This window comes from Aythya ferina, assembly GCF_964211825.1.
Source record: "Aythya ferina genome assembly, chromosome: 2".
In the NCBI taxonomy this organism is placed as follows: Eukaryota; Metazoa; Chordata; class Aves; order Anseriformes; family Anatidae; genus Aythya; species Aythya ferina.
The window spans coordinates 149,739,035-149,766,886 of NC_140297.1; the positions used below are offsets into that span (position 1 = coordinate 149,739,035).

A 27,852-nucleotide genomic window follows, 5' to 3' on the forward strand; every position below is an offset into this window, starting at 1 on the left:
TTTTTTTTCTCTTCTCCATACAATCTAGACCTACGGTTACGCACCCAGGAAGGAAGGCAGGTCTTTCGCATCACACATGAAAAAAAAAAAAAAAAAAAAAAAAGACAAACCAACAACAGGAAATTCTGCCTAACCCGTCCCTAATTAAAAGATCATCGCCCCGCCACGCTGCGTGACTCACTGAGAAGCCAGGAAGCGCTTATGGTGCCGAGGGCGGCCTGGGGGTGTCAGGGCAGGCCCGGGGTGGCAGTGGGGACCTGAGGGCTGTGACGGGACCCTTGGGGCTGTGACGGGACCCTTGGGGCCGTGATGGGACCCTCAGGGCCATGTTGAGACCCCCGGGGCAATGATGAGACCCCCGGGGCCATGATGAGACCCCCGGGGCTGTGATGGGACCCCCAGGGCTGTGATAGGACCCTTGGGGCCCTGTTGGGACCCCCAGGGCCGTGATGGGACCTCTGGGGCTGTGATGGGACCCTTGGGGCCGTGCTGGGCCCCTTGGGGTGGTACTGGGACCTCCGGGGCCGTGATGAGACCCCCGGGGCCATGCCGTGACCCCGGTCCCTCAGGGCTGTTGTGGGACAAGCCAGGCCTGCGCATTATAACAATATAACATGAAATAAACGCTTTTATTTCTATTTGTCATGGCGTAGCGCTTTCCGGCTTGGAGTAACCCATCCTGACCCGCGTCTGACGCGAGACCGCGCGCCTTTTTTTTTTTTTTTTTTTTTTTTTTACGATTTCACTGATTTTTAACAAACTGTCAGCGCAGCCAGAGGGGAAGGCGAAGCCTCCTTGTGGGGGGGTGGGAGGCCAGGCCAGCAGCCCACACCCGGCTCCACCTCAGGAGCCGGGGCCGGGGCCGGGCTCCCCCCATGCCCTCAGGGGAGGCACCGGGGGGCGGCGGGGGCCGGGGCCCGAGGCGGAGGCGGTGGCGGCGGCGGCGGGGGCGGAGCGGAGCCCGGTGACGGCCCCGCGGCCCCTCCCCGAGGCCCGGCCGGGGCCGGGAGCGCTGAGGCAGCGCTGAGGGAACATGGATGCGGCGGCGGCGCGGCGGGGGGCCGGGCCGGGCCGGGCGGTGGAGGAGGCGGCGGCGGCGGGAGCAGCGTGGTGGTAGCGCCCTCGTTGCCTCATAGCCTCTTTTTTTTTTTTTTTAATTTTTATTATTATTATTATTATTTTTGGGATATGGCGGCCCCGGGCCCTCCGCAGCTGGCTTGGCTGCGGCTGGGCCCGCGGCTGCGTGGCGGGCTGGAGGTCGCGCTGCGGGTGCCCAGCCTGTTCCTCATCGACGCCATCTTCAACGCGGCCCCGCTGCCGGGGGGCTCCTCCGTGGGCGCCGCGCTGCTGGCCGTGCTGCTGCGGCTGCTGGGTGAGACGGACACCTCCTGCCCTCCTCCTGCCCTCCTCCTGCCCTCCTCCATGCCCTCCGGCCTTGTTTACAGCCGCCCTGCCTGCCCCCCCCCCCCCCCCCCCCCCCGTCCCTTTTGTCGCCTGTCCCCGCCTGGCTGGCTCCTGGCCGCGGCCCCTGAGGCGTTGTCGTGGGGAATGGGCTCCTTCCTCCTTCCCCTGCGGCTCCCTGGTGTCCTCCGGGCTCTGCCTCCCTTCTGCTGGGGCCTCCGGGGTGTCTTCTCCTCCCTTGCCCCTCCTGGTGGCTCCCATCCCACTCCCCTGCCTGCTGCTGGGCACTCAGGGGCTCCCTGCTCTTCCTCCTTCTCCTCCTCCTCCTCTTCCTCCTCCTCTTCCAGAGCAAACCAGCCCCTGGAAGCCCCCCAGACCCTCAGACGCTGTTTTCTTTCCCAAGATGAAGGTTAATTCACCGTTACGCCTATCCCATGCTATTTTCAGTGTGGGATGTAATGCTAAGAGGGGTTCTGTGCGTGCCCTCGTGCTGCCCGCTGCTGACACCGAATTGTACAGGAGCTGGGATTGCCGCGACGGGAAGGAGCCCCCGAAATACAGCTGGGGGGTTGCAGGCCCGTGGCATGTTAACTTGGTGTGGTTTTGGTGTTTGTGTTAGGAAAAAGTGTGAGCAAGGACGCGGGTGGGACACCTGTCAGGGGAGGAAACTCCAAGAGAGGTTAAAAGGAAAGATAAAGAGCGAGAAGTGTGGTGGTGACAGCACGGCGCTATTTGGAGAGGAGGGCCAAGGGGATGGCGAGCAGGTAAGAGGAGAGCCAAAGAAATTAAAAACACAAAGCAGGTGCTTCCCTGCTGCTGGTCCTGAGGGCTCTGGGACGGGCAGGAGGGGTTCTCCTTCCCTGTTGCCCATTTTCTGGACCTTTTGTTCCGCCCTTCTGTCATTACTAAGAGTGCCTCTCATTGAGAAATGGTTCCTTCTTAAGGGGAAATGGCACTGCCTTGCCTCACCCAAACCAGCTGAGGAGCCCTTCGCTGTGTGATCCAGATGCTGTAGGAAGTGCCTGGAACTTAATCCGATGTAAACGAGGCGGGTGGATATGTTGTCGGATGATCTCTCTTAAGAGCGTGGTAATGGGGCTGAATTATGAAGGAGCTCTTCAGGACCATGTTTATACCATCACTTCTCTGGAAGGGTTTGGGGGAAGGAGTGGGTGATCCCCCCCCGACTGCTGCACAGGAGCTTTGGGAGCAGTTTATGTAAGAGTTTATGTATGTCTTGTACTTTGAGACAAGTGCTCTGTGGTTCTTGGCTTTCCAAAAATTAAAAATGTAACCACTTAGAGACGATGGTAAAGACCTTCCACGTTGTTCAGGCTTACACATTTATTTATTTTTATATCTTCCTTTGAATTTAAGGATTACAGGGTTGGGGTTTTGTCATTAGGGTAAGCTGAAATATTTGTCTTGGGTCCTTCTGTATATAAACACAGGGGAAATTGCCCCTTTTTAGTTGCTGTTTGCTGGCACTGAAAGACTGATCTAAGCTTTTCTTGTAGCACAGCACTGCTTAGGACAGGATAAATGCACAGCTTATAGCTCTGAAATACTCCGGGAGCACAGTTTTACTTGGCTAAGTGGAGTTCTGAATGGTTTTAAAAGTGTTTCACTGCAGGAACCCTCCGTTTGGTTCCTCCGCCACTTCCTTTTAGGAAAAGGACTCCTTCAGAAAGCAGTCCGTCCCCAGGGAGGGCACGGGGTTCGGAGAGGGTTGCAATAATACCGGAGTCCGTGGAGAGATGTGGGCTTACGAGCGATGGCTGGGGACGAGGGCAAAACAATTTGGCAGTTCCACGTGATCGCAGCACTGACGTGCACAGGTAGTTGAGCCCTGCCTCTTGCTGGAAGTCGAATTTTAGGTAGTGTGCTGCTGCAAAAAGGTACTGACAAACTGCAGGAGTGCAAGGAGGAAATAGGAGAGGGATTTGTTGCAGGGCAAGGAATGATTTTAAAAGTAAGTGCTGTGCTTGGAGGCCGTGCTGGACAGGTAGCTGGAGGCGAGGAGGCACGGCTAGGAAGGGTAAAGGTGCTCAGAAGTGAAGCAGCAGCACCTGGGGGAGCACCAGACAGATCTTACCGGGGAGGAACAGCAGCAGTGAGGTAGAGGAGAGGGGCTGCTCTTGGGTGAGCACCACGTGGGGCAGCGGGACATGCCGGCATGGGGATGGACTGTGCCCTATAAGCAGGGGAGCGCCGTGCTCACCTCCCCTTCCGAAATTCCCGCTGGTCTGTGTCATCTTTGGAGGTTCCCGTGGGGTTGGCCCTCCCGCACCTGTTGACAGGGAAATGTTTTGTCACTGGGCCCTCTTCAGAGGAACCCGTGGGTGTAGCTTTTCCCTCGCCTGACTCACCGCAGCAGCGTTTCAGGGATGTGTCTGGCATGTGGAAGGTCAGTGTTTGCAAGGGGACCTGCGGTATCGAAGTACTGCAAGGCAGAAAAATGGATTTAATTAATGGGCATGGATCAGAGGAACCTTGTTAGTACGAAGTCTCCTTGGCTTCAGGGGTCAGAATCCGATGCCCAACAACCTTGTTACAGCTGAGTCTTTCCTGAGGCTCAGAGAGAGGACACGAACTCGTCAGCACCGTCGGCTTTCCCGTAGGTGTTTATTCTGTATGCGTGGAGAGGCAATGAAATTTTCAAGCTAATTTCACAAAACTGTTGTGTGCAACGAGTCTCAGCTTTTCGTGGGGGAGCTGAGCAAGTTTCTCCTCCGTCACCTTCCCAAGGTTAATGATTAGTTAAGGAGTGTGTTTTTACATAAGCCAGTGCTGCTCACAAGGAGCACTCTTAAGGTGCATAGATAACTTTTTGGGCGGGTAGTCTACCTTTTGGTATCATTTCATGTTCACATTTTTCCTTCTTATTCAGTCGCTCATCTTTGCTTGGTCAAGAGCAGCTGGCAGCACCCCTGGTGGAACCGAGCGCTGCTTCTTAGCCACATTTCTTATTCCTGTGATCAAGACACAGAGGCTTAGAATATTTCCTTGTTTACATATTTGATTCTGGAGGATTCGGAACAATCCAAAACACCGTCTTCAGAAGAAACTGATCCTATCCTCCAGTAATAAGAGCGTTACTTGGGATTTCAGTAGCTTTATAACAGGGCTGGAAAGCAGCTTCTGCTGAAATACAAGCTATGGAGAGCAAAAGGAGGCTGGTGGGACACCCACAACAAAGGCAGTGAGTTTGCTGAAGAAAAAAGTGCTTAAGGATGTGCTGCAGGAGTGCTAGAGAAGGGCCCTGCCTGTGGCTGGTGTGTTGGTGGAGTTTTTGAGTTATGCTACAGGAGGAGCGGGCTGCAAGGGCATAAATTGGGGTACAAAGGTACTACAGGCACTGCGATATGGTTTGTCATAGGATCCAGGATCCATAGGATCCAGGCTTCGTGTCACGGGCACGATGTGCTTGTGGTTGGTATGAGGGAAGGGTTAGCAAACAGGAATTTCAAGATCCGAATCTGATCCGTAATAAATAAGACACAAACTCGCGGTGGTACCGGCGAAGAAACCAGTGGCACAGTTTGGAATTGCCTACAAAAACATGGTAGATGTTTTTGTAGGCTGGGAGGTCTTTTCCATGAAGCTTGCGTTTCAGGATAACCTTATCAGAAATGAAAACGAGGAGAATTGGAAGAGTGCCCCCATGCCCAGGAAGCTGCAGCAGTTTTCCAGTGTTTTAACAACTGTGGTTTTAAAAAAATAAAATCTAAAAGGTCATGGGGTTCAAATAAAACACTTTAAACAACATCCGTGGCCGAGTGCCTTGTTCAGGTGAAGTGGGGGGGTGTAAAATGGGGATAAATGAGTGAATTCACTGACTGTACATACAGAGCCAGTGCCGTAGCTGTTAGCTGTCTGCTTTTAGAGCTCAGCTGCCCTTAGATTTCGAGGCTGATTGGGAAGGGTCTTTGAGGGCTTGGGAGCTGGCCCCGCTCGGTCTGAGGCTGCAGACAGACCCGGTGACAGCGGTGCCGTACGCGCAGGCGTGTGAAGTGCAGAGGAGGTGGCTCTCCTGTACTGCCCCGACAGCAGCACCGCGGGGAGCATGGAGTTGTGGGCACCTACGTGGAAAGCAGTAATGGATGTAAACGTTTCTCCGAAGCTACTAGGTGAAATCTGTCGGTCACTTTCTGCCGAGAACTAAATGGTTTCCGTCTGCTTTCAGGTGTCTTTGTGTCCAGTGTTGTTCTGGTGTTACAACAGCGAGCACTTTTCAAGTTCTACATGATCGCCTCGGCGTTCCTGCTGGCTGCCACTTCAGTGTTGGTGAATTACTACGCTTCTTTGCACATCAACTTCTACAGTGCCTACTACACAGCAGCGTTCGGGATTCAGTTCCTCCCCCACAAGGGACCCTCGCTCTGGATGGCGCTTTCCATCCTCCAGCTGACCTTCGGCATCGGATACGTGACGCTGCTGAACGTGCAGTCCATCTACTCCCAGCTCATCATCCTGGACATACTGATCCCTGTCATCGGCTTGGTTGTTGAGCTACCTGTGAGCGTCCGGCAGGTGCTGGTTTTTCTTTCAGGCCTCGTGCTGACGCTGAACACCACAGCCATTCTGGTTACAAAAATTAAATGGTTCTATTACTCGGTGCGGTATGTTTACCTGCTGGTGAGGCACATGTACCGCATCTATGGATTACAGCTGCTGATGGAGGATACGTGGAAGAGGATTCGCTTCCCGGCGGTCCTGCGGGTCTTCTGGCTGACGAGACTCACAGCACAGGCCGTGGTGCTGACGTACGTTGTAAAGATGGCTGAAACCAACGCAGAAGACAAGCTCTTGATATCGTGGGATAATTGCTGGGAGCTGATCTGCAGCCTGATAATAAGCGGGTGCGATTCTACCTTAACTGTGTTAGGCATGAGCGCCGTCATCTCCTCCATAGCACATTATTTGGGGCTCGGCATCTTGGCCTTCATCGGCTCGACCGACGAGGATGACAAAAGGCTGGGTTTCGTAGCGCCCGTTTTGTTTTTCATTTTGGCCCTGCAGACTGGCTTGAGCGGCCTGAAACCAGAGGAGAGGCTGGTTCGCTTGAGCCGCAACATGTGCCTTCTGCTGACCGCAGTCCTGCATTTCATCCACGGCATGACGGACCCCGTGCTGATGTCTCTCAGTGCCTCCCACGTCTCGTCGTTCCGCAGACACTTCCCCGTGCTGTTCGTTTCGGCTTGCCTTTTCGTCCTGCCGGTTCTGCTCAGCTATGTCCTGTGGCACCACTACGCCCTGAACACGTGGCTTTTCGCGGTCACGGCGTTCTGCGTCGAGCTTTGCCTGAAAGTCATCGTTTCTATCACTGTTTATATTTTGTTCATGATCGATGGCTACTATAACGTGCTGTGGGAGAAACTCGATGATTATGTCTATTACGTTCGTTCGACTGGCAATATCATCGAGTTCATTTTTGGAGTGATGATGTTTGGGAACGGAGCTTACACGATGATCTTTGAGTCGGGAAGTAAGATCCGCGCTTGCATGATGTGTCTGCACGCGTACTTCAACATCTACTTGCAAGCCAAGAACGGCTGGAAAACTTTTATAAACCGCAGGACTGCTGTGAAGAAAATCAACTCCCTTCCCGAGGTAAAAGGCAGCCGGCTACGTGAAATAGACGACGTATGTGCAATCTGCTACCACGAGTTCACCACCTCTGCTCGCATTACGCCCTGCAACCATTACTTTCATGCACTTTGTCTTCGGAAGTGGCTGTACATTCAGGACACGTGCCCCATGTGCCACCAGAAGGTGTACATTGAGGACAAGGAGAACGCCAACGTCTCTAACAACAGTGGGTTTGTGGCACCCAACGAAGGTCCTGTAGAAGCTGCGGAAGAAGCTGCTGATGCTGAAAATGAATTAAATGAAGATAATGACAGTTCAGAGAGTGATGAAGACGACGACGACGATGATGACTGTGTGGAACAGCACTTGAATGAGACTCTTAATGCTAACTCTAACTCTCTGGGTGATTAAGAAGTCCTTTCCTAAGCTGTGAGGTATTATTTGTTTAAATTGACTTCAACAGATGAAAAAAGTATCACTTTGTAGTTGTTATACCTAAGCACAACAGCAGTATCTTGATGTTGAGTCTGTGAATGGTGGTTGTTTACTGTGGTGTGTGCTACTGTAAATATACCTCTAACTTGCTGGTCTCTTTCATGACCACCTTAAATTATGTACATTATTGTACATGGAATAAAATGTTTTCATGTTTTTAAGATGGTTGGAAAAACACTCTTTAATTGATGTAGTGAGAATGCTGTGCCAAAGACTGTATAGCAGTAATCCCTGATCAATGAGTTCTGGATGTAAAGGAAAACTATTGGTGAAAGCAGACTGTTCAACAGCTCCAATCAGAAACGAAAAGCCTGAACCAAAGTAGCTTTACTTACAAATTCAGTATTAGCAGAGCTTTATTGCTTAAAACCTAGTGAGTTGTATTAATAAAAATAAAAAAAAAATAGGCTGGTAGGCTTAATGCTACAGCATTTGTGTATGCGGAACAAAAAACTGAACCTGTTAAGCTTTGGGGTAAAGTAGTAAAGCATGCACTTGATTTGTTAAGCACTTCTGAATTACCAGTAGTAACTTGAAGTATTCTACATGTGAACTCAGCAGCCTGGTATTCATTTTGCAACGCATACACGTATTAACAAGAGCTGCTAGCTTAGACTATCTTAAAAATTGATCCTCAATCTTGATGCAAAGGAAATAGGGCTGAGAAACTGTACCACTGCAGACCACCTTTTTCAAAATTAGCTTTAATCTTGTACAAAAAAAGCACTACATACTGGCTTCCATTGATAAGAACTTGCAGATATGATCAGTCTTAAGTTATGCTGAGTGAGCGTAAGAAGAACAACTTTACATATTTGGAAAGAAGACTTTAATAGTGTTGTTATATAGCGTATTGGCCAACTCGAGCGGGTCTTCTTCTCTTACCGCTGCCATTATTTCCAGGATTTGACTAAAAAAGAAAGATGGGTATTAGAGACGCTGAAACTCAGCACTGAACATACGTCAGACTGTCACATCTGTATGTACATCAGGAACTAAGATTCACCTGGAATAAAAACCTCCTTTGAGAGCACCAGGGTAAGATGCTCAAACCTGCAAACAGCTTCACTTCTAAGTCACTGACGTCCATTCCCTGAACACGGGTTGCTCCCTGGTACAGATTCATCTTTGGTCTTTTGACTCTTGTTCAGAGGTTATTAAACAGCCTTCTGTTTCAAAGAAAGTGTCACTTTGTGCATGTCTTTATCAGCGGTCTTGATTCCTCAGACTGAAATTCATTAACCTCCTTTCAAGGTTAAAGCTGCACTATAAACAAACGGGTTTATGGCAAAGCTTAAATTCCAGCTATAAACCTACCCGAGAGCACAGCTGCCAAAAGAGGTCATTGCAACCTCCCCTTCCTCTAGATTGTGAGGACTACATGCAGGTAGTAGCAGTCGATGTTAAATGAGAACTATAAAAGGCCTGTGGCCTTGATACAACCTGGGAAAAGGTGGCAAAATAAATTGAATGAGTAGTAGTAACACTCCGTAAGACAAAAACAAGCCACAACCTTGTCTCTGTACTTTTTTTCTTGATTTCCTAACACTTGTGTGTACAGAAAAATAGTGTACATTCTGTACAATTCCTAACAGGCTTTTTATTTTTTTCCCTAGCAGTAGGAAAGCAAGCAAGCTGCTTTGTAATATAGATGAAGGACCTCAAGTTCAATGGTGTTTGGGTTCTGGATGTTTGCCACAACTTACACAATAGTTAAACTTCTTTTTGAAGGAGGCAGAGTAGAAAAAGTTGCTCCCAACTATTCCTTTCATACTGGTATTTTCCTCGGTGAAGAATTAGCCCATTTCATGCCCACTCACGTGCTTTGCAACCAAACAGCTTCTTGGTTTAAGGAGATGTTCAAGAGAAGATGGGGTAAAATCGGGCCTACACAGAAATATCTGCCAAATATCAAAAAATTTCAGCCCTGAAGAGTTTTGGTGGGGCTTTCAGGTACCGACCCTCACATGGATGCAGTAGGGTGTATTATTGTAGCATCCTACAAATTTCTGTAACATTGTGTGTACGAAAACTGCGGGAGAGAAAAAAAAAGCCTCTGGTGGCTAGAATTTCAATAAAAATAGCTTCCAAGGGGGGTAGTGCAGTTATTTATATATATATAAAATATATATATATAAAATCACCAGCAAAATTGAAAGCTGTCCCCCCCGCCCCCATTCACCACCAAAAAAAGACAAGTGGAAAAACCCTCCTGCCAACGGAGCTATATTAAACAGCATCTATACCCTAAATATTAAATATAGTTTGTGGCCTCACGCTACCTTTCCACTCACAACAGATCATGCTGCTCGAGAAGTCACAAAATACTGCGCTTCCTAAGGTTTAAGAGGTTCTCAGGTTACTAATCTACATCCAGTAAAGGTTATAATTAATTTTAAAAGGACAGTTGGTTTGAAATAAGGTTAAGCTAAACAAGATTTTGTTTTTCGGATGATCTATTCACTGCTCCACAGTCATGGACTGACCTCAGAAAGCCTCAGTACTGAAATAGCCCTTCTGTGCTAGTGTTGGGTTCAAAATAAAATTAATTTCAAAGAGTATTACAGAGCAAAGTAACTGCACAGAAATATATCTGAACACTGGTAGAGTCATTGTGTAAGCTTTAGCATGATCAATTTTTTCTCTGAAGTTTCTTCAGGTCTCTCAAAAATGCGGCACTGCCCTCAGCTGTCACATAACCTCTTGCTTAGACACTGCCAAATTCCTAGGTTCTTCCGTAGCATCGTGAGAACTATTTCAAAATCCAGTTCCAAACAGGTCATTTACACAACTTTTCGGAGAAATACATAGAGGCTTCCCAGCAAAGAAAAGATCTTTTGATCACACAAACAGGCTTTGCAGCTGTATAAGTACAGCCGTGAACTTTACTTGCTGCACTGAAGTCATTCAGGCGCTACGCCACAAGAAACCTTCCTGAACTCCTTTTCCAGGAGCTGATAATGAGAAGATGACAGAGAAGCCTGCTGTGACACCAACCAGATTGTGCTAACAGTCATAAAACTTCAGGCATTTCATCTGCCAGAACTATTTAACGGAGATAACTAAACATTTTCACTAAAACAAGGGCACGTTTCCTTGCTTTTCCCACCTCTGGGAGGATGCATTACAAAGAGGTGGCAGGAAACCAAGTTTCTGTACATCTAAATTCTATGTCCTGTACCCCTAGGAGTTTCTTTCTCTGATCTGTGTGTCGACCCATTACTCATAATTACTCATTAATTACTCAGTTAAGCAATACCTTACATAAGTTTCAATAAGTTTATACTCATTTCTATTTGCTACACTTCCAGTGAACTGTTGCTTTTTTCCCCCCCGTGACATTTGAAGTACTTTTCGTACTACTACAGCAGCACACTTACATTATATGGCAGGGTTCGTTTCTGTCCTTCAAGCAGTGCCCTATTTCCCATTTCTTTTTCGTAGGAAATGTCGTTTTTACGTATTTTGATCCAGCATGGGTATTTTTCACTCCACACCAAGGCGCATCTAGTTTCATTTGAAAGACAGAGTTAGGAGCATGCAATCACTTGAGAATACCATGAGATGGTTTAATCAACTGTGTCCACAGACAAAAGCTCTAGCAAATTCTTTCTAGCAATGACTTCCAGTTCAAAACGGAATTTAAGAGATTTGGGCAATTTAACATCTTAACAATCTTCGTATTTTCATACCATTATCTTAGAAGTTTGCTTTTTGAAGTATCAGCAACAATAATATATAGCACTAACTTCCACTGGCGTGACAAAGATGGTGACATACACTGCATCTGTTCCACTGAAAGTTCCTGTTTTTTAACTGGTTTATATTTTACGTGCAAATAAATGCAAGGTTTTAGGCAGTTTGCTTTTTTTTTTTCCCCTTCTCTCAGATTGAGAAATTCAAATAAATACTGCTTTTTTAATGGACAGTTACTCATATGTAAAATGTATGTGCAAAAAAAATCCCACCCCTGCTCAGTAAATTAAAATCACTGCTCATTAGCCCAAGAGGGGAACTGAAGCCTTCTCCCAGCTCGTTCCATTTATAGAGCTGCTGTTTCCGTTGCCATTACTGCTGCTACTGGTCAGACATCGTAGCCATCGCCCTGCATACGGTCCATTTCCACCACTCCAGCAGGATTTTGGTATCTCAATACAACTGGGAATGCGGGCTTGTTCATTTGTCCTTTTCGTCTTCCCCTGTCATGTCAGAAGCTGGCAAGGCAGCTTTTTACCTCTAGCAGGAGGCTGAGAAGGAGCCTGTGAACTCTCTTCCAAAGCAGAGCAACTGGCAGCCCTTTTTCTACTCCTGACTCCTCAATTCCTGATCCTGCCTTATCATTGCTGTGCACACACATCTTATTGCCTAAGAGCACTTAAGTCACCAACTGCTGAGCAAGATATAAAATCTTACCGGTCTCTATCATTAATCGTTCACTAGGAATCGATTTCAGGGTTTCCAAGTTGGCTTCTGTTTTCAAGGAACTAGAAGATCAGAGTTTGGTTACAAACAAAAAAAAAAACTGTTTAATTACTTCGCTTGTTGTTCTGTAGCAAAAGCAGCCTCCTAAATAATTAATAAAATCTGTTTTACTTTTAAAAGTGCTCCTGCAACTTCAAACCTTGCAGAGAACAGCAGATTTGGAGCTACACACTGAAGCTGGCTCGACCTGGTATGTAAGCAGAACACCCACCCGCGCTGCCTCCCTTGCCCAGCCCTCACCAAGCCATGCAACTTGAAGTCAGGCTGGCTGACTTTTGACCAGATGACTGCTGAGGTTGAGCCTGTGAGACCAGTCCATAAGGCTGATCAGGTTGCATTTGCTTTACTCCTGGATTTAACACAGCAACTTCAAACTACGCTATTTTATTTTAAAGGTGCCTCACAGAAAGCCTGCTTCCACGTTCAGTCCTTATTTATTTACGAACAAGGATTGATCGGAGGGTAGCAGAAAGGACCCAAGGCTCGATTAACTTCCTGAGCTGTGAGTTAGGAACTTTTCGTAGCTAAGAGATTAACGAGTGCAATTCTAAATCTGTCAGCCGATTAAGGGCCTACTGAGCTTTGAAAACTTGACCTCATCGTTTAAAAGAAAGTAATGAGTTCACTGCAGCTGACACTTTAAAATAGCTTTATTTCCTGTAAATAACTCACCAGCCATTTATTCCAATGTAAAGATCCAAATCTATTATAGCTGCTGCTTCTTCCTTTGTGCCATCAAAAGAATGAACCTAGAAGGCATAAATATATGTTTGTGCATGTAATAGAAATACAGACTTCACCTAAATCTCCAGTCATATACAAGTACACGCTGGTATGTATCTGTGTCATGAATGCCTGTGCACAGAGTGCATTACTCAGCAATTCAGACAGAGATGGGACGTGGTGCATCTGATTCTGAATTTAGGCAAAGCTCACGCTGCAATAAAACTGCTCACCACATGTTATTAGTGACAAATGTACACAGAAAAGGCCCACTCAGTGATCCCGCTTTTGGCCCAGGAACTTCCCGTAGCTGACAGCTGGAAGGTGGGGCACCATACAGGGAACAATCCCCAACCCCGTCTGTGCTGAACTTTTATGTTCTTGCCTCTGCGTTCCCTCCAGGACTCTGTCAGGGAGAACAAGGGCCAGCTTCATGTTCTTCACAGACCTCAGTCCACAGCAAGCAGGCAGTCTGTGCCATACGGTCATCCAGCAACTAGAGAGGCAAGTCACAGGCCACAAGGCGCAAACCAGAACACGTCTGGAAACTGCAAGGGGAATGACCCATGGCAGAGGGTGCCTGTTCCTCACTTCTCTACTCGGTACCAGCTTTGTATAAGAGAGGAAGGAAGGCGAGGCTGTGCAGTATGAAGTAAGAGCATAGCGTGACAAGCACTGAGCTGGGGAAGGTTTTTGTGGTGACAACGGGGAAACTTGGGGACTGTGATATTCGGGTAAGATGTGTGGCCTGATGTTAGTGGCACTGAATAATCCAAGCTTGGATTACTTTTGGAAAGGCCCTGCCATAATGGGGTTGCTGGACTTTCTTAATCGTCTCATCCAAAGTTTTTTCCTGCTATGCTTTTGAATTAAAGCACATGATTTGAATATTTAAAGACAGAAAGCAATGAAAAGTCACATCTGGATGTAATTTGAAAATGTCTGATGTCTGAAGCAAATGTCTGAGGTTATGGCTTCCACTGGGGACATACATCCAAATTATCTGTGGTCTGAAGGCACTGCAGTTATGGACACTGCAGAATTGGCAAGAGGCCAACGTCAATTATAAGGTGCTTAAACTGTCCTCTGACAGGCCAAGAAAAACTGTTCATGTCAGCTGCAGAGCTTTTTCTCAGCCTATCCTCTTACCTTGCAGCACCCTCCCTAAAAACAACTGTTGAATAAGCAATGAAAACAAAAATACCGAAGTAATTTAGAAATACCAAAAAACGGGACTGAATTGCTGATATTGATTTGTAATAGCTGAAAGCGTGTAACTGGAGGCATACCCATGCTCCATGACAAACAAGAAGTCCCGTGACTGCATTCACACACATCCTCCACACACAAAACACATGCAGGTAAAAATGAAACCCACTCTGACGTCCAAACTTACCACCCCTCCAACAAATCTCTCTCTGTTTCTTCTCATTATGTCTATGAAAAGAAATAAATAAATAAAATGTAAGAGAGCTCTGCAACAGACAAAGGTGAAAGATTCAGGTTTCTAGACTTTTCATATTCAGCATTTATTAGTGCTTGAAACTCTCAAACAAAACCCACCTAAAAATTCAGCGTGCGAGTTTCTACAGTGAAGAAACATGGGCAGTCCTGTCTGCTCTGACAGGTCAAATTGTTTTTCAAAATATCTGTAAAATAAAAATCACTTTTAAACAGAAACTCAGTCTAAGGCTAAATATAGCAGAACAGTTTTTTTCCAGTGCTTGTACGTTTTTGCCCTCCAGAGGTGAAGACTGAATTAATAGATTTGCCATGCAAAAGCTATCACTCGTACAGTTTAAGAGCTCAAGTTTAAAAGAAACTCTTCCTCATTGTATATTCATTCATACTGTAGTGACCTGCTCCTGAAGGTGGGTAAGAAGTGGTCAGGAGCATCAATGCTGGAAGAAGGCATAAATATATCTGCAAAGGGTGCAAACCTCATGTAGAGTGGGTCTTGGTGGAGCTTGGTTTTATTTAGATATTTGTAATGAAACAGGAACTGACTGTTCTCTCCACGAGGTTTTGAAATTTCAGGAATGGAAGAGAGCGTACCGCATGGAGACCGCTATTTCAAGAAGCGTTCATAAAAGCTGGAAGGGTGAGGGAGGGAGCATTGTGAGAACTTCTGTAGCCTCAAATGGCCAAAACCATGCAGCCGAGCTGGCTGGCCTGAGAAGTAACAGTTTGGAGCTTTTGGTTGCTCTTGCACGAAGGGCAGTCTTGCTTTTCTTGGGGTGGAATGAGTACCAGTATAAGGCATCTTACTTCTGCCCTGTTCTGCTCATCGCCTTCACTCCTTCCAATTCTCCTCCCTGTTGTGTGCCTGCATCCCTTCCTTTTCACTCATTTTTATCCTTCTCCTACCTTCCACTTCTAGTTTTCCCTTTGAAGGAGCAGTGACAGCGAGGCAGCCAGCCTATGGAGAGACATAAAAACGTGGGCAGAGGGGAGGTAAATAGGCAGCCAGTTTCTAAAGGGAGCTAGTTAGCTCTGACCTGATCCTGTCACGTGCCATTTCAGCTAGTTCTGACCCCCGAGCATTAATTATCCTTCACCATTTCTTTTTGTCTGTCACACTACACCCAAACATGCAAATTGAAAGCACTCAGGAAACAGATTAGAGGAATTTAGACATGGCAGAGGGCCACCAGTGCAGACCTGACTCAGTAGCCATATGTAACATGAGAAATGATGTTACTTGGGCAGGACAGAAGGACAACATTGTCTGTCCAGCAGTCGGGGTCTGTGTGCACATGTGGGGCTGCTTTAGGTGAAAAGCAGCCTAGGGGCATTCCCACCATTAGGCAAGCTGGTGTCTACATACCACTGTGTATGACTCGCGTGGAACAGGAGAAAATGGCAGCAAACCATTAGTTTTACACCTTTATAACACGCAAATAAGAAGTAGACACAAACAAAAAAAAGATAGCACCACCTGTCATTTTGATTTGTGCAATTCTCACTTTTCTGTGTACTGCAGGTTGATATTTCTGTGATAAAAGTTAACTTCCTTGGGCATCAGTGTGGATCTCTGAGATAAAACAGGCGGAAGAGAAATGGACTTAACATTAAAAACTGACAGGAAAATTCAGGAGAAGGAGTTACCCCTACTGAGAATTTTTCTCTTTAGTCTTAGATACTGTGCTTAGTTTAGATTGACTAAATATAAATTTAATTGCAACTCATGATTACTCTTGCAGTTAAATAGCTACAATTGGTCGATTTTCATTCTTTAGAAGACTCATTTCATATGAAAATGAGGTTTGGAGACTGAGCTGCAAATAACCCCCATGAGTAACCCACGGACCAACTGCAGTCTAATTTTGTACCTCCGAGACCAGTACCCCTCTCACAGTTAAGTGCCCCTACAAACAGGAAGGTGATGTCAGCTTCTTCTGTATCTAGCTGCAGGGGAGGTTGATTGGGAAGTTCCCAGAGAAGAAAAAGAAAAAGGAAAGAAAAAAACATAGGGAAGAAACTATGGAAAACTGTAAAGAAATCGGAGATACAGTGATAAGAATGCAACAATACAGATCAGCAGGCACCCAAACTTCACTGGGTCCAGTACTTAAGGAGCAGCCACCTTCTTTCGGATGAGACTTACTCAGTGCTCGCTCTGTTTCTTCTCAATAAGGAAGTTTGAGAACATTCCTGCATGTTTGTTTGCAGATATAGTTTTGACCACAAAGATTAAACTCTGCGGTACTTCCAGGTTTGGAACCAAGGCACTAACAGAGCTGCAGCTGCTGCTTTCCCTGCCCCTGAGCCCCGTAAACCCATCTCAACAGCACAGAAGTGGAATTTCTATACACTCATCAGTCCGTTTATAATGTGATCTTCTGCATAACACGGAGGCACCACCTTCACCTACCATTCAAATCACCACTTACTGCTGGACAAGTTAAGAAAATGGTGAAAGCTTCAGACAAAGAGTTCCCAGTGGTGCTTCAGCAAAGGAATTTCATCTTTATTAGCTTTTCAACCCCAGAAATGGGATGAAACAATCATTTCCATCTTTATAGGTGGAAATTATTCAGAAGGAAACACAGGATAACTAGAAAAAAATCATGATTAGATGCTAAATAAACTGGAGGTCACACTCAGATACTACCCACAGGGAAATTGTCACACCCCCTCTTCCACTGGGTAACTCCTGACAGCCATCCTAGCGGCTGCTCCACCACCTGAGCTGCAGCCAGGCTGACAGCTGGTGTGCTGCCCACCAGCAGCTGTGCTGCGTTTCACACTTCACCTTCCTCTTCTGTTCATTTATCAAGCACACACGGAGCATTAATTTGAAGAACTTGCTCTCCAGCCTGTTAAAGGTCATGACCGTACCCAACCCAATACTGACTGAACAAAACCAAAAACAAACCAACCTCAAACACCCCGACCACACTTCACAAACACATAAAGGTGAACAGCATGGAAAGCTGCCTGTTTAGGAGATAAGGAGTTTGCAAACACAATGTTTGCAGCCGTCTGTCCTTGAGGCTTTCAGCAGTTCTTTGCTCCCTTGCATTTCTTGCTTTGGGCTTCTTCATCACTCACCTCCTTCTACCTGCAACTTCCAGCAAGGGCTTTCAAAAGAGCTCTTTGGAGCTAGATTTATGTGTTTCATTTGATTCACTCAAACAGCTCAGGTAAAGACTTTCCATCATTATCAACCTTAATTAGTAAGGATTCACCTAACACTTCAGGAGTGATTTCCGTTCCACCCTGTCACCTCTTGCCTTGCAGCCCAATTTCAATCCATCCAATTAGACTATTTTAGCTACAGGTTGTCAGCTACAGTTCATTAGGTAAGGACAATCACATTTATATTCCTTAAATTTTCTTTCAAGAGCATCAAGGATCTTAAAATAGGATATTCCTCCAGTGTCTTAGCTCGCCACAGAAAATAAGCAGGTGTTTATTTATTTATTTTATTTATTTTTTTATGAATAGCACTTCTTCACAGTATACACCAGTGAAGTTGCTGTACGGGATGAATGTACAGGTAGAATGCTACCAAGAAAAAAAAAATCGGTCCAATTCAGTGAATATTTTACTGTATGACTGTAGCATTACGAAGAACTGACTAACTACCCACTGAGAACATGTGGCAATTACAAAAACCACACCTAACCACTGCCCCCCAGTGACTACATCTGCTCATTGCAGTGATATGCAAGATAATTCATAAATTCAAATGAGGTGAGGGATGAGTCACTCACTTCTTCCTACACTTATCTCTGTCCACAGTTCTCTCTGTAGACAGAGGTTTTCACTAAGAAAATGTGAGCTGATTTTAGGTGTTTCTTCCACCCAGTATCTCTGCTGCACAGATTACCTCAATATACAGCTCTCTCCAGCTCCTCAGGTTCTTTTTTTCATCAGCTCTCACCCATCTCAGCAAGCACTGCCCTTACTAAAGGTTTCCTTTTCTCCACTGCTCACTTATCCTTTTTGACAGCTCTGTTCCCTCCCCCACACCTTCCACTCCAACAACCTAATTCTTCTTTCACGCACCACAATTATATTATTCTTCCTATGAGCCTTCAAGGGTTCCTCAGTATTAGCAAGAACGAGTATCTGCCATACCCAGAAACCAACAAAATCTGATGGATTTTACACAAAAGGACGTGTAAGTCAATACCAGGCAGACAGCAAAATGCAGAGCGCAGCACTTCTTCAATGCAGGTATCCTCCTTTAAAGTCACATTTTTGTTAAAAAAAAAAAAAAAAAAAAAAAAAAAAACAAGCAAATTGCAGAACTATACAAAATGCTACTCAGGAGAATAACAGACAGAAAACATTTCTGTAAATTGCTACAAAGTCAACTTAGAGTCATGCAAAGTTTCTTACTTGAGTTGGGTGTCCTTTGGGCAAAATTCTAATCTATCAAAATCTACAATTGGAAAGAACAAAACCCCCAGTTAGTTAGGGTGACAGGACTTCTTCATTTACCTAAGGAAAAAATAATATCAAAACACTAAGGTAACACTTACCTAGGCCACATTCTCCGACTGCTATTACCTTTGTCTTATTTTTTTCAATCAGATTTTTTAATTCAGATAAATACTGGTCCGGGCTACCCTGCTCGAATTCTCCGCAGCGTGTGGGATGGCAGCCAGCTGTACTGTAAAACATATCTAAAGCAAGACAACATTAGAAGGTTTTAAGTAAAATAAGAAAAAAAAATGAGTTTATGTAAAGTATAGCCAGTATATGAACTTTTTTTTTTTTCCTTATTGCTCTCAACTTTAGAAGGAAACTCCTTCTGAATGTATTTATGACTTTATTACACTGACACTCTGTGCTTTAATGATGCCAGACAGTGTCTCTATTCAGAGCTGGAGGCTTCTCTTTACTGCCCATCGTTTCGATGCAGTACTGAGGTGAACTATTCCGGTGCAGCAGCCCTGAAAAAGTCACTGAACTGTTGAGGTTCAAAGGCACCTACCTCTTGAGATCACCTAGAAATCAGGTTACCCTCAGCTGTAACTGTAGGCGGTATGTGATTTCCCTTCACACCTCCAAGTTAGCTATTAATGAATTTTGCAAGCAACGCCTAGCCTGATTTATCCAAAAATCCAATCCAGACTACCTCAGTGCCAACACTAAAAGATGTGCCAACACTAAAACTGCCTTTACAAAGAATGTATGAGCACAGGAGGAAAATATATACATACATATATACACACACGTATATAAAGGCCCTGAGCTAGTATGAAAGTTGGTCCTGCTTTGATGGAGGTGGGGAGGTGGATTCAGTTGGAACAAGTTTCCCCCTCAGGTTCATTCCGACCTAAATTACTTTATGATTTTTTTCTGTAAACAGTACTTTAATGTGTGTTTTGCAGTTCAAATACATCTTTAAGTAATCAGTGGAATGATATTTGCCTAAGGAAGAAAGGGAAGGACATAGTCCTTTCAGTGGAAAAAAAGGGAAAACCATGAGAACAGTAAAGAGGAAGGCAGCTCTGCTGCTCAGCTGGTCATGATAGACTGGTAAATTACACTAAAAAGAAAAATCACAAAGCAACTTACATTCCACATCATACAAGCATTTCAGATTATTTCTGGAAGAGAGCCTTGGCAAAAACTTTCTGCTTCCAGAAACACGTGTAGTTTGCTTTTTCTAAACATCAAATTATCTATAAATAGAAAATAAGAGCAATGGCCAATTGCTTCCATCACCCAGGGATATAAATAGCACCATAAAGCCACGCACAATGCATTTATTCCACTCTGAAACATGATTTTTTTAAATTTTAATCCGAGATTCTGTAAACTCCAGGGGCTGATCCTTTTAAACTGTTAATTCTGTGAAGATTGTATTTTTGACTGACAACATAAGTTCAAAGCAAACATACCATTGGTCTGTGCCAGCTGCAATGCATCTTTACTATCTTGTAGACTCCCACCTGTGATCAAAAACTTGAAAGAAAAGTACTGTCAGTACATTCTGCTTTGAACACCAAACACAATGCGTAAGAAAACACTCAGAACTAAGAATCTAGAGAGAAAACAAGAGAAGGCAATTACTAATATATATATGACAAATTTTCATAATTCAGTAACACATCTCAATGGTCCTCAGGAGCTAGGAAATAGTCTAGGTAGCAGAAATTGATTTTTTAAAAAATCAAGTACCTTTTATACTAATTATTTCACACCATTAAATGAGTAAAATACTTCTATTTGCAGCAATGCTAAGTTCTAAGACAATGACTCAAGAAATTTTGAGTCACTGTAGCATATACAAATACAGCAGAAGGGACGATGATTCTGTATTCGCTGCAGTGTGGTACCTTCCCCATCAGCAGTGCTTTCTTTTTGCATCTCGGTTCGTTTCCCACTCTTTCAGACAAGAGCCTTTCAGCAAACCATCAAGATGGCTGTTCCTCTTCTACAGGAGGGTTTATTTCTCTATTTCTAATGATCCAGCCTATCAGTACAGCAGAACAGCCCATAACAGCGTGTGATACATTTTACTTTAATTCATATTTTTTCCTTTATAACATATTGAATTTAGAGATGCTCATATAGGCAGGCTAGAGTATTATAACTAAAGCAGTGTGGTCCACTGCTGAGAACACTGATCTCAAGGTAACAGTTACAAACTTGCCAATATTTACTAGCAGACTTTCAGGTGTATCAACCATAACATTTCACAGGTACTTCCAGCTTTTCTGCCACTTTTACATATCAAAATACCTGAAGGTTCACCATCACAGTTTTTTGTTTGGACCTGCAGCAGTAACTGTACAGTAAGAGTCACACAGGATAAAAAAGAGACAAGAGTTGTTGCTCATAATATAACTAATGTGAAAACTTCTGGAAAAAAAAAAAAAAAAAAAAAATTATAATAGGTCAGAGGAGAACATCGTTCTGTGTAAACTGTATAATGGAAACTCTACAGATCACATATTATAGTACTGAACTATATCCTGAGCACCTAATGATCTGTGCAACCTAAATACAATGCTACCTGCACAGAATATTTTTGCATTATGGCACTAAAGAAAGTGCATTTTCCATTGCAAGTTCCAGAAACATTTGTTTTCATACTGGAGCACTATGAAAACAAAATATTTAAAAGCAGTTTAAAATACTGAAGAAGTTTTCTAATTATAAGAAATTACCTTTTTAACACCAACTTTGACTGCTCTCTCTACCACATCCAAAAGGTCATCTGCAAAATTTTACAGAAATATCACTAACTGAACTTAAGGTTTTGTGGCATAATTTAACAACTTTTGAACTAAAAATTTCTTTCATGCAATCAAAATTCCTATCACGAACAATCTGAATGACACTTTAAAAAAGAATAGCAGAATGCAATAACTGAAGACGTGATCTAAGTCCAAAAATCAGTGGATATTCTTCACGTATTTTAGGAGGCTCTTGAATATATATATCTGCATATAATTATATACATATAATCTATAATATGAATATATATATGAAGAATGCAAAAGAAAAAAGCATCACTTCTAATAACTATGACTCAGCAATGCAATACTTTGATAGTTTATTGTTCCTAATTCTCAGATCAGCTTCTTTCACATTATCTGAATGTGAATACATCAGCATTGCATTCTGCTCTCAAAGTAGTCACCTATATGACAACTTAATAGTAGCAACTCAGTAGGGAAAAAAATAAATGTATTTTGCTTAGAACATCTAATTTAACCTTCCAGTACCTAAAGGGGACCTACAAAAAAGAAAAAATGGAAAGAGACTCTTTATCTGGGATAAATCAGCAATAGGACAAATGGTAATGGCTTAAACTAAGAGCGGGTAGATTTAGATCAGATATAAAGGAAGAAATTCTGTACTCTGAGGGTGGTGAGGCCCTGGCACAGGCTGCCCAGAGAAGCTGTGGATGCCCCATCCCTGGAGGTGCTCAAGGCCAGGCTGGATGGGGCTTTGGGCAACCTGGGCTGGTGGGAGGTGTCCCTGCCCAGGGCAGGGGGGTAGAACCTGATAGGCTTTAAGGTCCTTTCCAATCCAATATCTTATTTTTGGAGAAAAAAAAAAATTCTAGTCTTACTTTCTGACAAACAAAAGGTTTCCCTTTTGAAAAGAGTAACTTTACCTTGATGTTTTTGTGTTCCCCTGTAGATACCTCTGAACATAGGGTCTGTAAGGTTAATACCGATATCTGTAAAAACAAACAAACAAAAACCAAACATAGTTATTAGCATCATTCCACATTTCATTCTGAGACCTCCAGATGTATTTTAGAGGCGTATATTAGAGCTGCCCTAACCACCACAGGCAGATTCCTGGGCACTGCTTACTGCCACCACCTGGGCTTTCCCCACCAAGCTGCCAATTCACCTCAGCAGTAGGAGGGAAGGCAAAACGCAGCAACTGGCACACAGCCTTTAACTCGTTGTTCCTGTAAATGCTTTTATCCAAGCCAATTCGATAAAATTAAAGATTATCGTCCTGCGAAAAGCAGGGCGAGGGCTTGCCGGAACCCCCTGAATTTGGGGGGGGGGGGGGGGGGGAGGAACACACACCTCAATGGGCGCACAGCAACACCTCAGAGAAAGCCCCAAAGAGGGCATAACTGTCCCCAAACCCTTTTTTATCGGCTCTAACCTCTCCTCAAGGGCAGCCTGCCTGCACCTCGGCCCTGGGAGTGGGGGGACAGGGCTTACAGAGGGCGACAAACCGCGGCGAAGCGCCGGCCATGTCACCACAGCGGCCAGCGCTCAGCCCCTCGCGGGGAGCGGGTCCCTCAGCCCCGACCCTGGGTAGAGCACGGAGGGACCCGGGGCTCGGCGGACACAACGAAAAGGGGGACTGGGACACGGACAGGGACCCCCTTAAGCCACCCATCCCCTCACCGATGAGCTTGGCTCGGTTCATGGCGGCGGGCGGAGCTCGGCGCCTGCGCCCGGCCGCCACGTTGCCGTGAGGCGGAGCGCATGAAGGTGAAGGGGAGGGCAGCGCGAAATGGCGGCGTACCTCACGCACCAGCAGAAGGTGCTGCGCCTCTACAAGAAGTCCCTGCGGCACCTGGAGTCCTGGTGCATCCACCGGTGAGGAGGGGAGGCGGCGAGGTGTAAGGAGCGGGGCAGGGCTGAGCCCCCGCCGCCGGCTTTCCTCACCGAGACGGGACCCCCATGGGGTTGGGGTTGGGGGGGGGGGGGGGGGTATCCTCGTCTTTTTCCTCTAAATGTGGCTGAAAGGGTGAGGAAAATGCCAAAACGTCTCTTCAGCCTCTTGTCAGCGCCTGCAAAGGCGCTGGATTTATGGACGTGAGGCCCTCAGGAGCCCTGTTTTTGTGTAGGGTTAATAGACGATGTTGTCGTTTTCTCTGTAATGTTTGTTTTATATATTTTTTTATCCCCTACGCACCGTGTGTGCCTGCAGAGACAAGTACCGCTACCTTGCCTGCCTCCTGAGAGAGCGGTTCGATAAGAACAAGGATGTGAAGGACATGGTGAAGGCTACCGAGCTGCTGAAGGCCGGCCAGGAGGAGTTCTGGGCACACCAGCACCCCCAGCCCTACATCTTCCCCGATTCCCCTGGCGGCACCTCCTACGAGAGATACGAGTGCTACAAGGTCAGGGGGCTGTGGGGTGGCTGTCAGCGTGCTTACCTCGCTCTGCTGGCCCTGAAAAGAAGGGGAAGGTGTTAAGTAGGCTTTAATATGGCCGCAGTTTGGTTCAGCTCGGTGCTGGGAGTCGTATTGCTTGCCTGGGAGTCGTGTTTGTGTGATCACTTGAAATGGAGCTGGCTGCTCTGTCAGAGGACGGCCAGCTTGGTTTTGCTGGGATTTAAGGAACTGGAGGCTGCTCGGTGACGGGTCAGACAGACAGAGTGACAGGGTTGGTGACAGCAACAGAGGACAGGGAGGAAGCAGCACCACCCTTTGTGGTGATGTCTGGTCACAGCCCTGGTCTCTGGTTCTGTCAGAGCTTGGTGTCAGCCTGGCTGCTGGGGAGCTTCTCTTCACTTGGCCTTCCTTCTTCCAGCATTTTGAGGAATTATACAAATTACCGTTTCCCTCGAGCCACTGCAGTGCCAAATAAGTGTTTGAGGGCCATTTTATGGTGAGCTGTATGCTTAAAAATAGCAGCACTGTTCTTAATGTAAGGCACTCTGCAGTTTGGCTCCTCCCCCCGATGTATTAGTGAAAAAACAGGCTTCACAACAAACCACAGCATTTTCACTATTTTGGAGTTTTCCCTTTTAATGCACCACGAGACGTCAGCACTGATCTAGAGATCTACCCTTTTACTCCCAAATCTTGAAGGTGGTGCTGATGCAGAAGACTAGATCTGATCAGCTCCTTACAGATAAGAAGCCATGTGAAAGAAAGAACCTGGCCCAGATTTAGAGGCAGAAAAAAAGAACACGAGTGGGAATGGAAGAAGAGAACTAAAGCTTATGCCAGGGTCATGAGCCTCAGTAGTACTAGAGAGAATGGTGAAAACAAAACAGAAAAAAGGTCAGTTGAGCAATGATCAGTTTTCATACAGAAATATAAATGGATTTACTTTCCTTTGCCCTGTTTTACATGCTAAGCCTGTGCTTTAAGCAAGTGGCTATCAAGGGTTTGGCTTTTTGGTTTATCAGGGACTGTCCATTGTAGATGTGTTTTTTTTTTTTTTTTTAATGGTGCTTGGTACGTATATATCTGTATTTAATAGCTGGTCTGTTCTTTCTGTAAAGCCAAAATTTTATTCAGCAATGAGAATCACAGCAGGGAACTGCAAATGTCACTGGATGAATAATGATACCCAAACAACTTAATTTTAACATAGATTTTCCTTATTTTTTTTGTCAGTGTTCTTATCTTTAAAATATTAACATCCAGTGATGAACAACAAAATAGTTCCATTGAAAGAGGCCTTCAGGGATCACCTAGCCCCACTGCCTGACCTCTTCAGGGCTAGCCAGAAGTCAAAGCACACTAATGAGGGCATTATCCAGATGCCTCTTGAACACTGGCAGGCTTGGGGCATCAACCACCTCTCTAGGCAGTTCCAGTGTCTGACCACCCTCACGGTGCAGAAATTGTTCCTGATGTCCAGCCTGAAGCTCCCCTGGCGCAGCTTTGTGCCATTCCCACGTGTCCTGCCATCATCAGCACCTCCCTCCCCACCTCCTCAGGGAGCTCAGGGAGCAGCGAGGTCACCTCTCGGCCTCTTTTTCTCCAAACCAAGCAAACCAACGTGCTGCTGCAGAATTCTGAATTCAGTTTTTATTAGGATATCCATCCAGAGCTGGGCCAGTCCTCTGGAGGTTAAACCATAATCAAGATCTAAAGGCCACTAATTTTTGGAATAGCTGTAGACCAGCAGAAGTGAGCTGTCAAACAAAATGAATTAATAGTTGCTGAGAGGGATCTTTAACCTGCTGCCTTTGGGGATAGGAGGGGAGGAAAATCCATCTTTTCCACTAGATGGAATTATTTCAGGAGCTTTAGAGTAAAGGGAGGTGACCTGGGCTCTGTCTTGGAGATGCTATGATTTAAGAGAGTCGCTATCACTTTACCTCTGACTAAGGAGAATCCACAAAACAGATGAAAAGCTCTGCCCTCTGCCGTGTGGTGACTTGTGCCTGACAGTAGATAGCTCTTACATGCTGATTTTATGTCATACTTTGTTTCATGGGTTATTTATCCATTTTAATAACAGGTTTAACGAGTGTGTTAAGTTCTTTCGTGTGTTAGTATTCTACATATAGATTTTACATGTTTTTATATACATATATAATAAAGCTATTGCTTTGTTGCTGTTTTTTAACAGATTCCCGAATGGTGCTTGGATTACTGGCATCCTTCTGAGAAGGCAATGTATCCTGACTACTTTGCCAAGAGAGAGCAGTGGAAGAAGCTGAAGCAGGAAAGCTGGGAGAAAGAGGTCAGTGCTTGTTCGATGCCAGGGGAAGCTGCTTTAGCAAGCACTTTGTGTGGCATTTAGCTGTGCTCTTGGAAAATATTTTAAGTGAGAATGTTGAATGCCTGCTGTGGTCTTAGGCTCTGCTTTATTAGAACACTTTTCAGTGTGAAATGCTGGCTTGACCTGAAATGTGCACAGATCTGAGCTACAGCTTCCTGAAGGCCATGAAGGGAATTTGGATGGCTGAATTTGATGGGTGCTAAACCTACTGCCATCCTTTCAGTTAGTGCAGGGCTGTTGGAGCTCTTTTAGTAAATTCTGAAGTGGGATGGGAAGAGATGAATGAGCAGAGAGTTCCTCTTCTGCTGTTGTGAAGCTCTGAACGTGTTGTGGATGAACCTTTAACAATTATTTACTATGGACTTCATCATTTGGGAATCCAGTCTAACTTCTGGTCAACTTAAATTGAGCTTCAGTTGGAAAAAGTTGATTATCCCAAAATAAATTTTTAGATTTGGTTGTAGAGAACTAGTTGGATTACGTGTAACGTGTTACTTCTGTCAGAATTAACACAGTGGCAGCCAGCACTTCCACAGCTTCAAGAAATGGTTATTGATGACACCCAAAGGGCTGATGGGGGCATGAAAAAATAGAAGTCTCCTCCTGACTCATATGGGAGTGTTTTAGGACCTGTAATTTAACTGCTGATTTTCGAAGAAGTGAGAGAATGCACTTTATTTAGCAATGGCAGACATGAATTATAAGGAAGTGATGACCTTTTAAGCAAAAAATTCTCTTGTAAACCACTTTTCCCTCTTAGAAAGTCCTTCTTAATTAGGTATTATGAGCCTGCAGTGATTACTGAGTTTGTAAATGAGTAATGGGGACAACTGAAGGCACTACTGCTAGTTCTCTTCTGAAATGGGGTCAGTTTCTTGGGCACCAAAGCATTTTTTTTTGTGTCTTGTGTTCTAGGTCAAGCAGTTAGAAGAAGAAACTCCACGTGATGGTCCAAAGACTGAAGCCTTGCCTCCTGCTCGTAAGGAGGGGCATCTGCCACCGCTGTGGTGGCAGTTTGTGACAAGGCCCCGTGAAATGCCCATGTGAAAGCCTTGCTGCACGTGAGAATTGAAGCGATCCTTCCTCTGTAGGCAGTAGGTATGCCAGTGAACATATGCTACTGCCATGCGAAATAAAGCCAAGTGAAGTGAAACTGAAAATGTTTTTGTGACTTTCTGGTCTCCTACTACAGCAGGCACACACTTCCAGTTGGCGTGGTGTAGAACAGGCGACTGCTAACATCTACACTGTGCACCTAGAGTATATGGTATATACTTGACCAGCCAGTGAAGGGATTTTTGTGGGATACTAACAGCAGAGTGAGTTCTAGAAAGCTGAACGCTTACTGCAACTTTCACAGCTTTAACAGCAAGAGTTGGAAAACCCAACTACTGGGACTGAAAAAGTATCCGCATAATACCTGTGTTCCCAGAGAAAAAAATATAAGCTTAATTGTAGCTGTTTTAAGGACTAAACATCTCCAGCTTGGAGATAAAACAACAGAAAAAGGATTTTAATTTGGCTTTTGCATAGTCATCTTCAGTACGTCTACATGCTTGAGTTTGTTTAAAAGGACAAAGAAATTGTCTTCATATATTCCACCGCTAAAAGTTTGTCTTAGGAGGCAGCTGGAGCTGTTCCCTGCCCTCTGGTGGAGCTGGTTCTTCTCCCCCCTCAGGTGTCGGGGGTGTTCGTACACAGGAAGCATCACGGGGCTCTGGTACAGGGCTTGCTCTACCAGGAT

The 27,852-nt window shown here is 45.2% G+C and overlaps 3 protein-coding genes across 9 annotated transcripts; 2 read left to right on the top strand and 1 right to left on the bottom strand.

Annotated features, from left to right (window-relative positions):
• The first annotated feature begins 1,086 nt into the window (after window positions 1–1,086).
• On the top strand, window positions 1,087–8,671 carry RNF139 (ring finger protein 139). The gene is made up of 2 exons (XM_084507702.1): window positions 1,087–1,372; window positions 5,588–8,671. The coding sequence occupies exons 1-2, from the start codon at window positions 1,189–1,191 to the stop codon at window positions 7,402–7,404; spliced, it is 2,001 nt and encodes a 666-aa protein (XP_084363828.1). The 5' UTR covers window positions 1,087–1,188; the 3' UTR covers window positions 7,405–8,671.
• TATDN1 (TatD DNase domain containing 1) lies at window positions 8,177–23,167 on the bottom strand. Of its 7 annotated transcripts, XM_084507709.1 has the most exons (13): window positions 23,043–23,064; window positions 22,283–22,348; window positions 21,327–21,376; window positions 20,055–20,118; window positions 18,687–18,830; window positions 18,544–18,586; window positions 15,061–15,112; window positions 14,257–14,342; window positions 14,090–14,130; window positions 12,643–12,719; window positions 11,902–11,972; window positions 10,869–10,995; window positions 8,177–8,398 (listed from the first exon to the last, which is right to left on the bottom strand). In XM_084507709.1, the coding sequence occupies exons 8-13, from the start codon at window positions 14,294–14,296 to the stop codon at window positions 8,296–8,298; spliced, it is 459 nt and encodes a 152-aa protein (XP_084363835.1). In that variant the 5' UTR covers window positions 14,297–14,342; window positions 15,061–15,112; window positions 18,544–18,586; window positions 18,687–18,830; window positions 20,055–20,118; window positions 21,327–21,376; window positions 22,283–22,348; window positions 23,043–23,064; the 3' UTR covers window positions 8,177–8,295. The 7 variants fall into 7 exon arrangements, with proteins under 7 accessions (XP_084363835.1, XP_084363829.1, XP_084363830.1 ...); XM_084507703.1 differs by lacking the exon at window positions 15,061–15,112 and having other exon boundaries at window positions 23,043–23,154; XM_084507704.1 differs by lacking the exon at window positions 15,061–15,112 and having other exon boundaries at window positions 22,795–23,051.
• On the top strand, window positions 23,045–27,268 carry NDUFB9 (NADH:ubiquinone oxidoreductase subunit B9). Its single transcript, XM_084507710.1, has 4 exons — window positions 23,045–23,237; window positions 23,572–23,764; window positions 25,956–26,069; window positions 27,024–27,268. Exons 1-4 carry the CDS (start codon window positions 23,152–23,154, stop codon window positions 27,153–27,155), a joined length of 525 nt encoding a protein of 174 aa, XP_084363836.1. The 5' UTR covers window positions 23,045–23,151; the 3' UTR covers window positions 27,156–27,268.
• Window positions 27,269–27,852: the final 584 nt, after the last annotated feature.

Coding starts and splice junctions, on each gene's coding strand:
- RNF139 (XM_084507702.1), top strand. CDS start 1,189: ATGGCGGCCCCGGGCCCTCCGCAGCTGGCTTGGCTGCGGCTGGGCCCG. Junction 1,373..5,587: donor CGTGCTGCTGCGGCTGCTGG/GTGAGACGGACA, acceptor GTCTGCTTTCAG/GTGTCTTTGTGTCCAGTGTT.
- NDUFB9 (XM_084507710.1), top strand. CDS start 23,152: ATGGCGGCGTACCTCACGCACCAGCAGAAGGTGCTGCGCCTCTACAAG. Junction 23,238..23,571: donor GAGTCCTGGTGCATCCACCG/GTGAGGAGGGGA, acceptor GTGTGCCTGCAG/AGACAAGTACCGCTACCTTG. Junction 26,070..27,023: donor AGGAAAGCTGGGAGAAAGAG/GTCAGTGCTTGT, acceptor CTTGTGTTCTAG/GTCAAGCAGTTAGAAGAAGA.
- TATDN1 (XM_084507703.1), bottom strand. CDS start 23,064: ATGAACCGAGCCAAGCTCATCG. Junction 21,377..22,282: donor GGGAACACAAAAACATCAAG/GTAAAGTTACTC, acceptor AAAATTTTGCAG/ATGACCTTTTGGATGTGGTA. Junction 14,343..18,543: donor CCAAAGGACACCCAACTCAA/GTAAGAAACTTT, acceptor TTTATTTTACAG/ATATTTTGAAAAACAATTTG.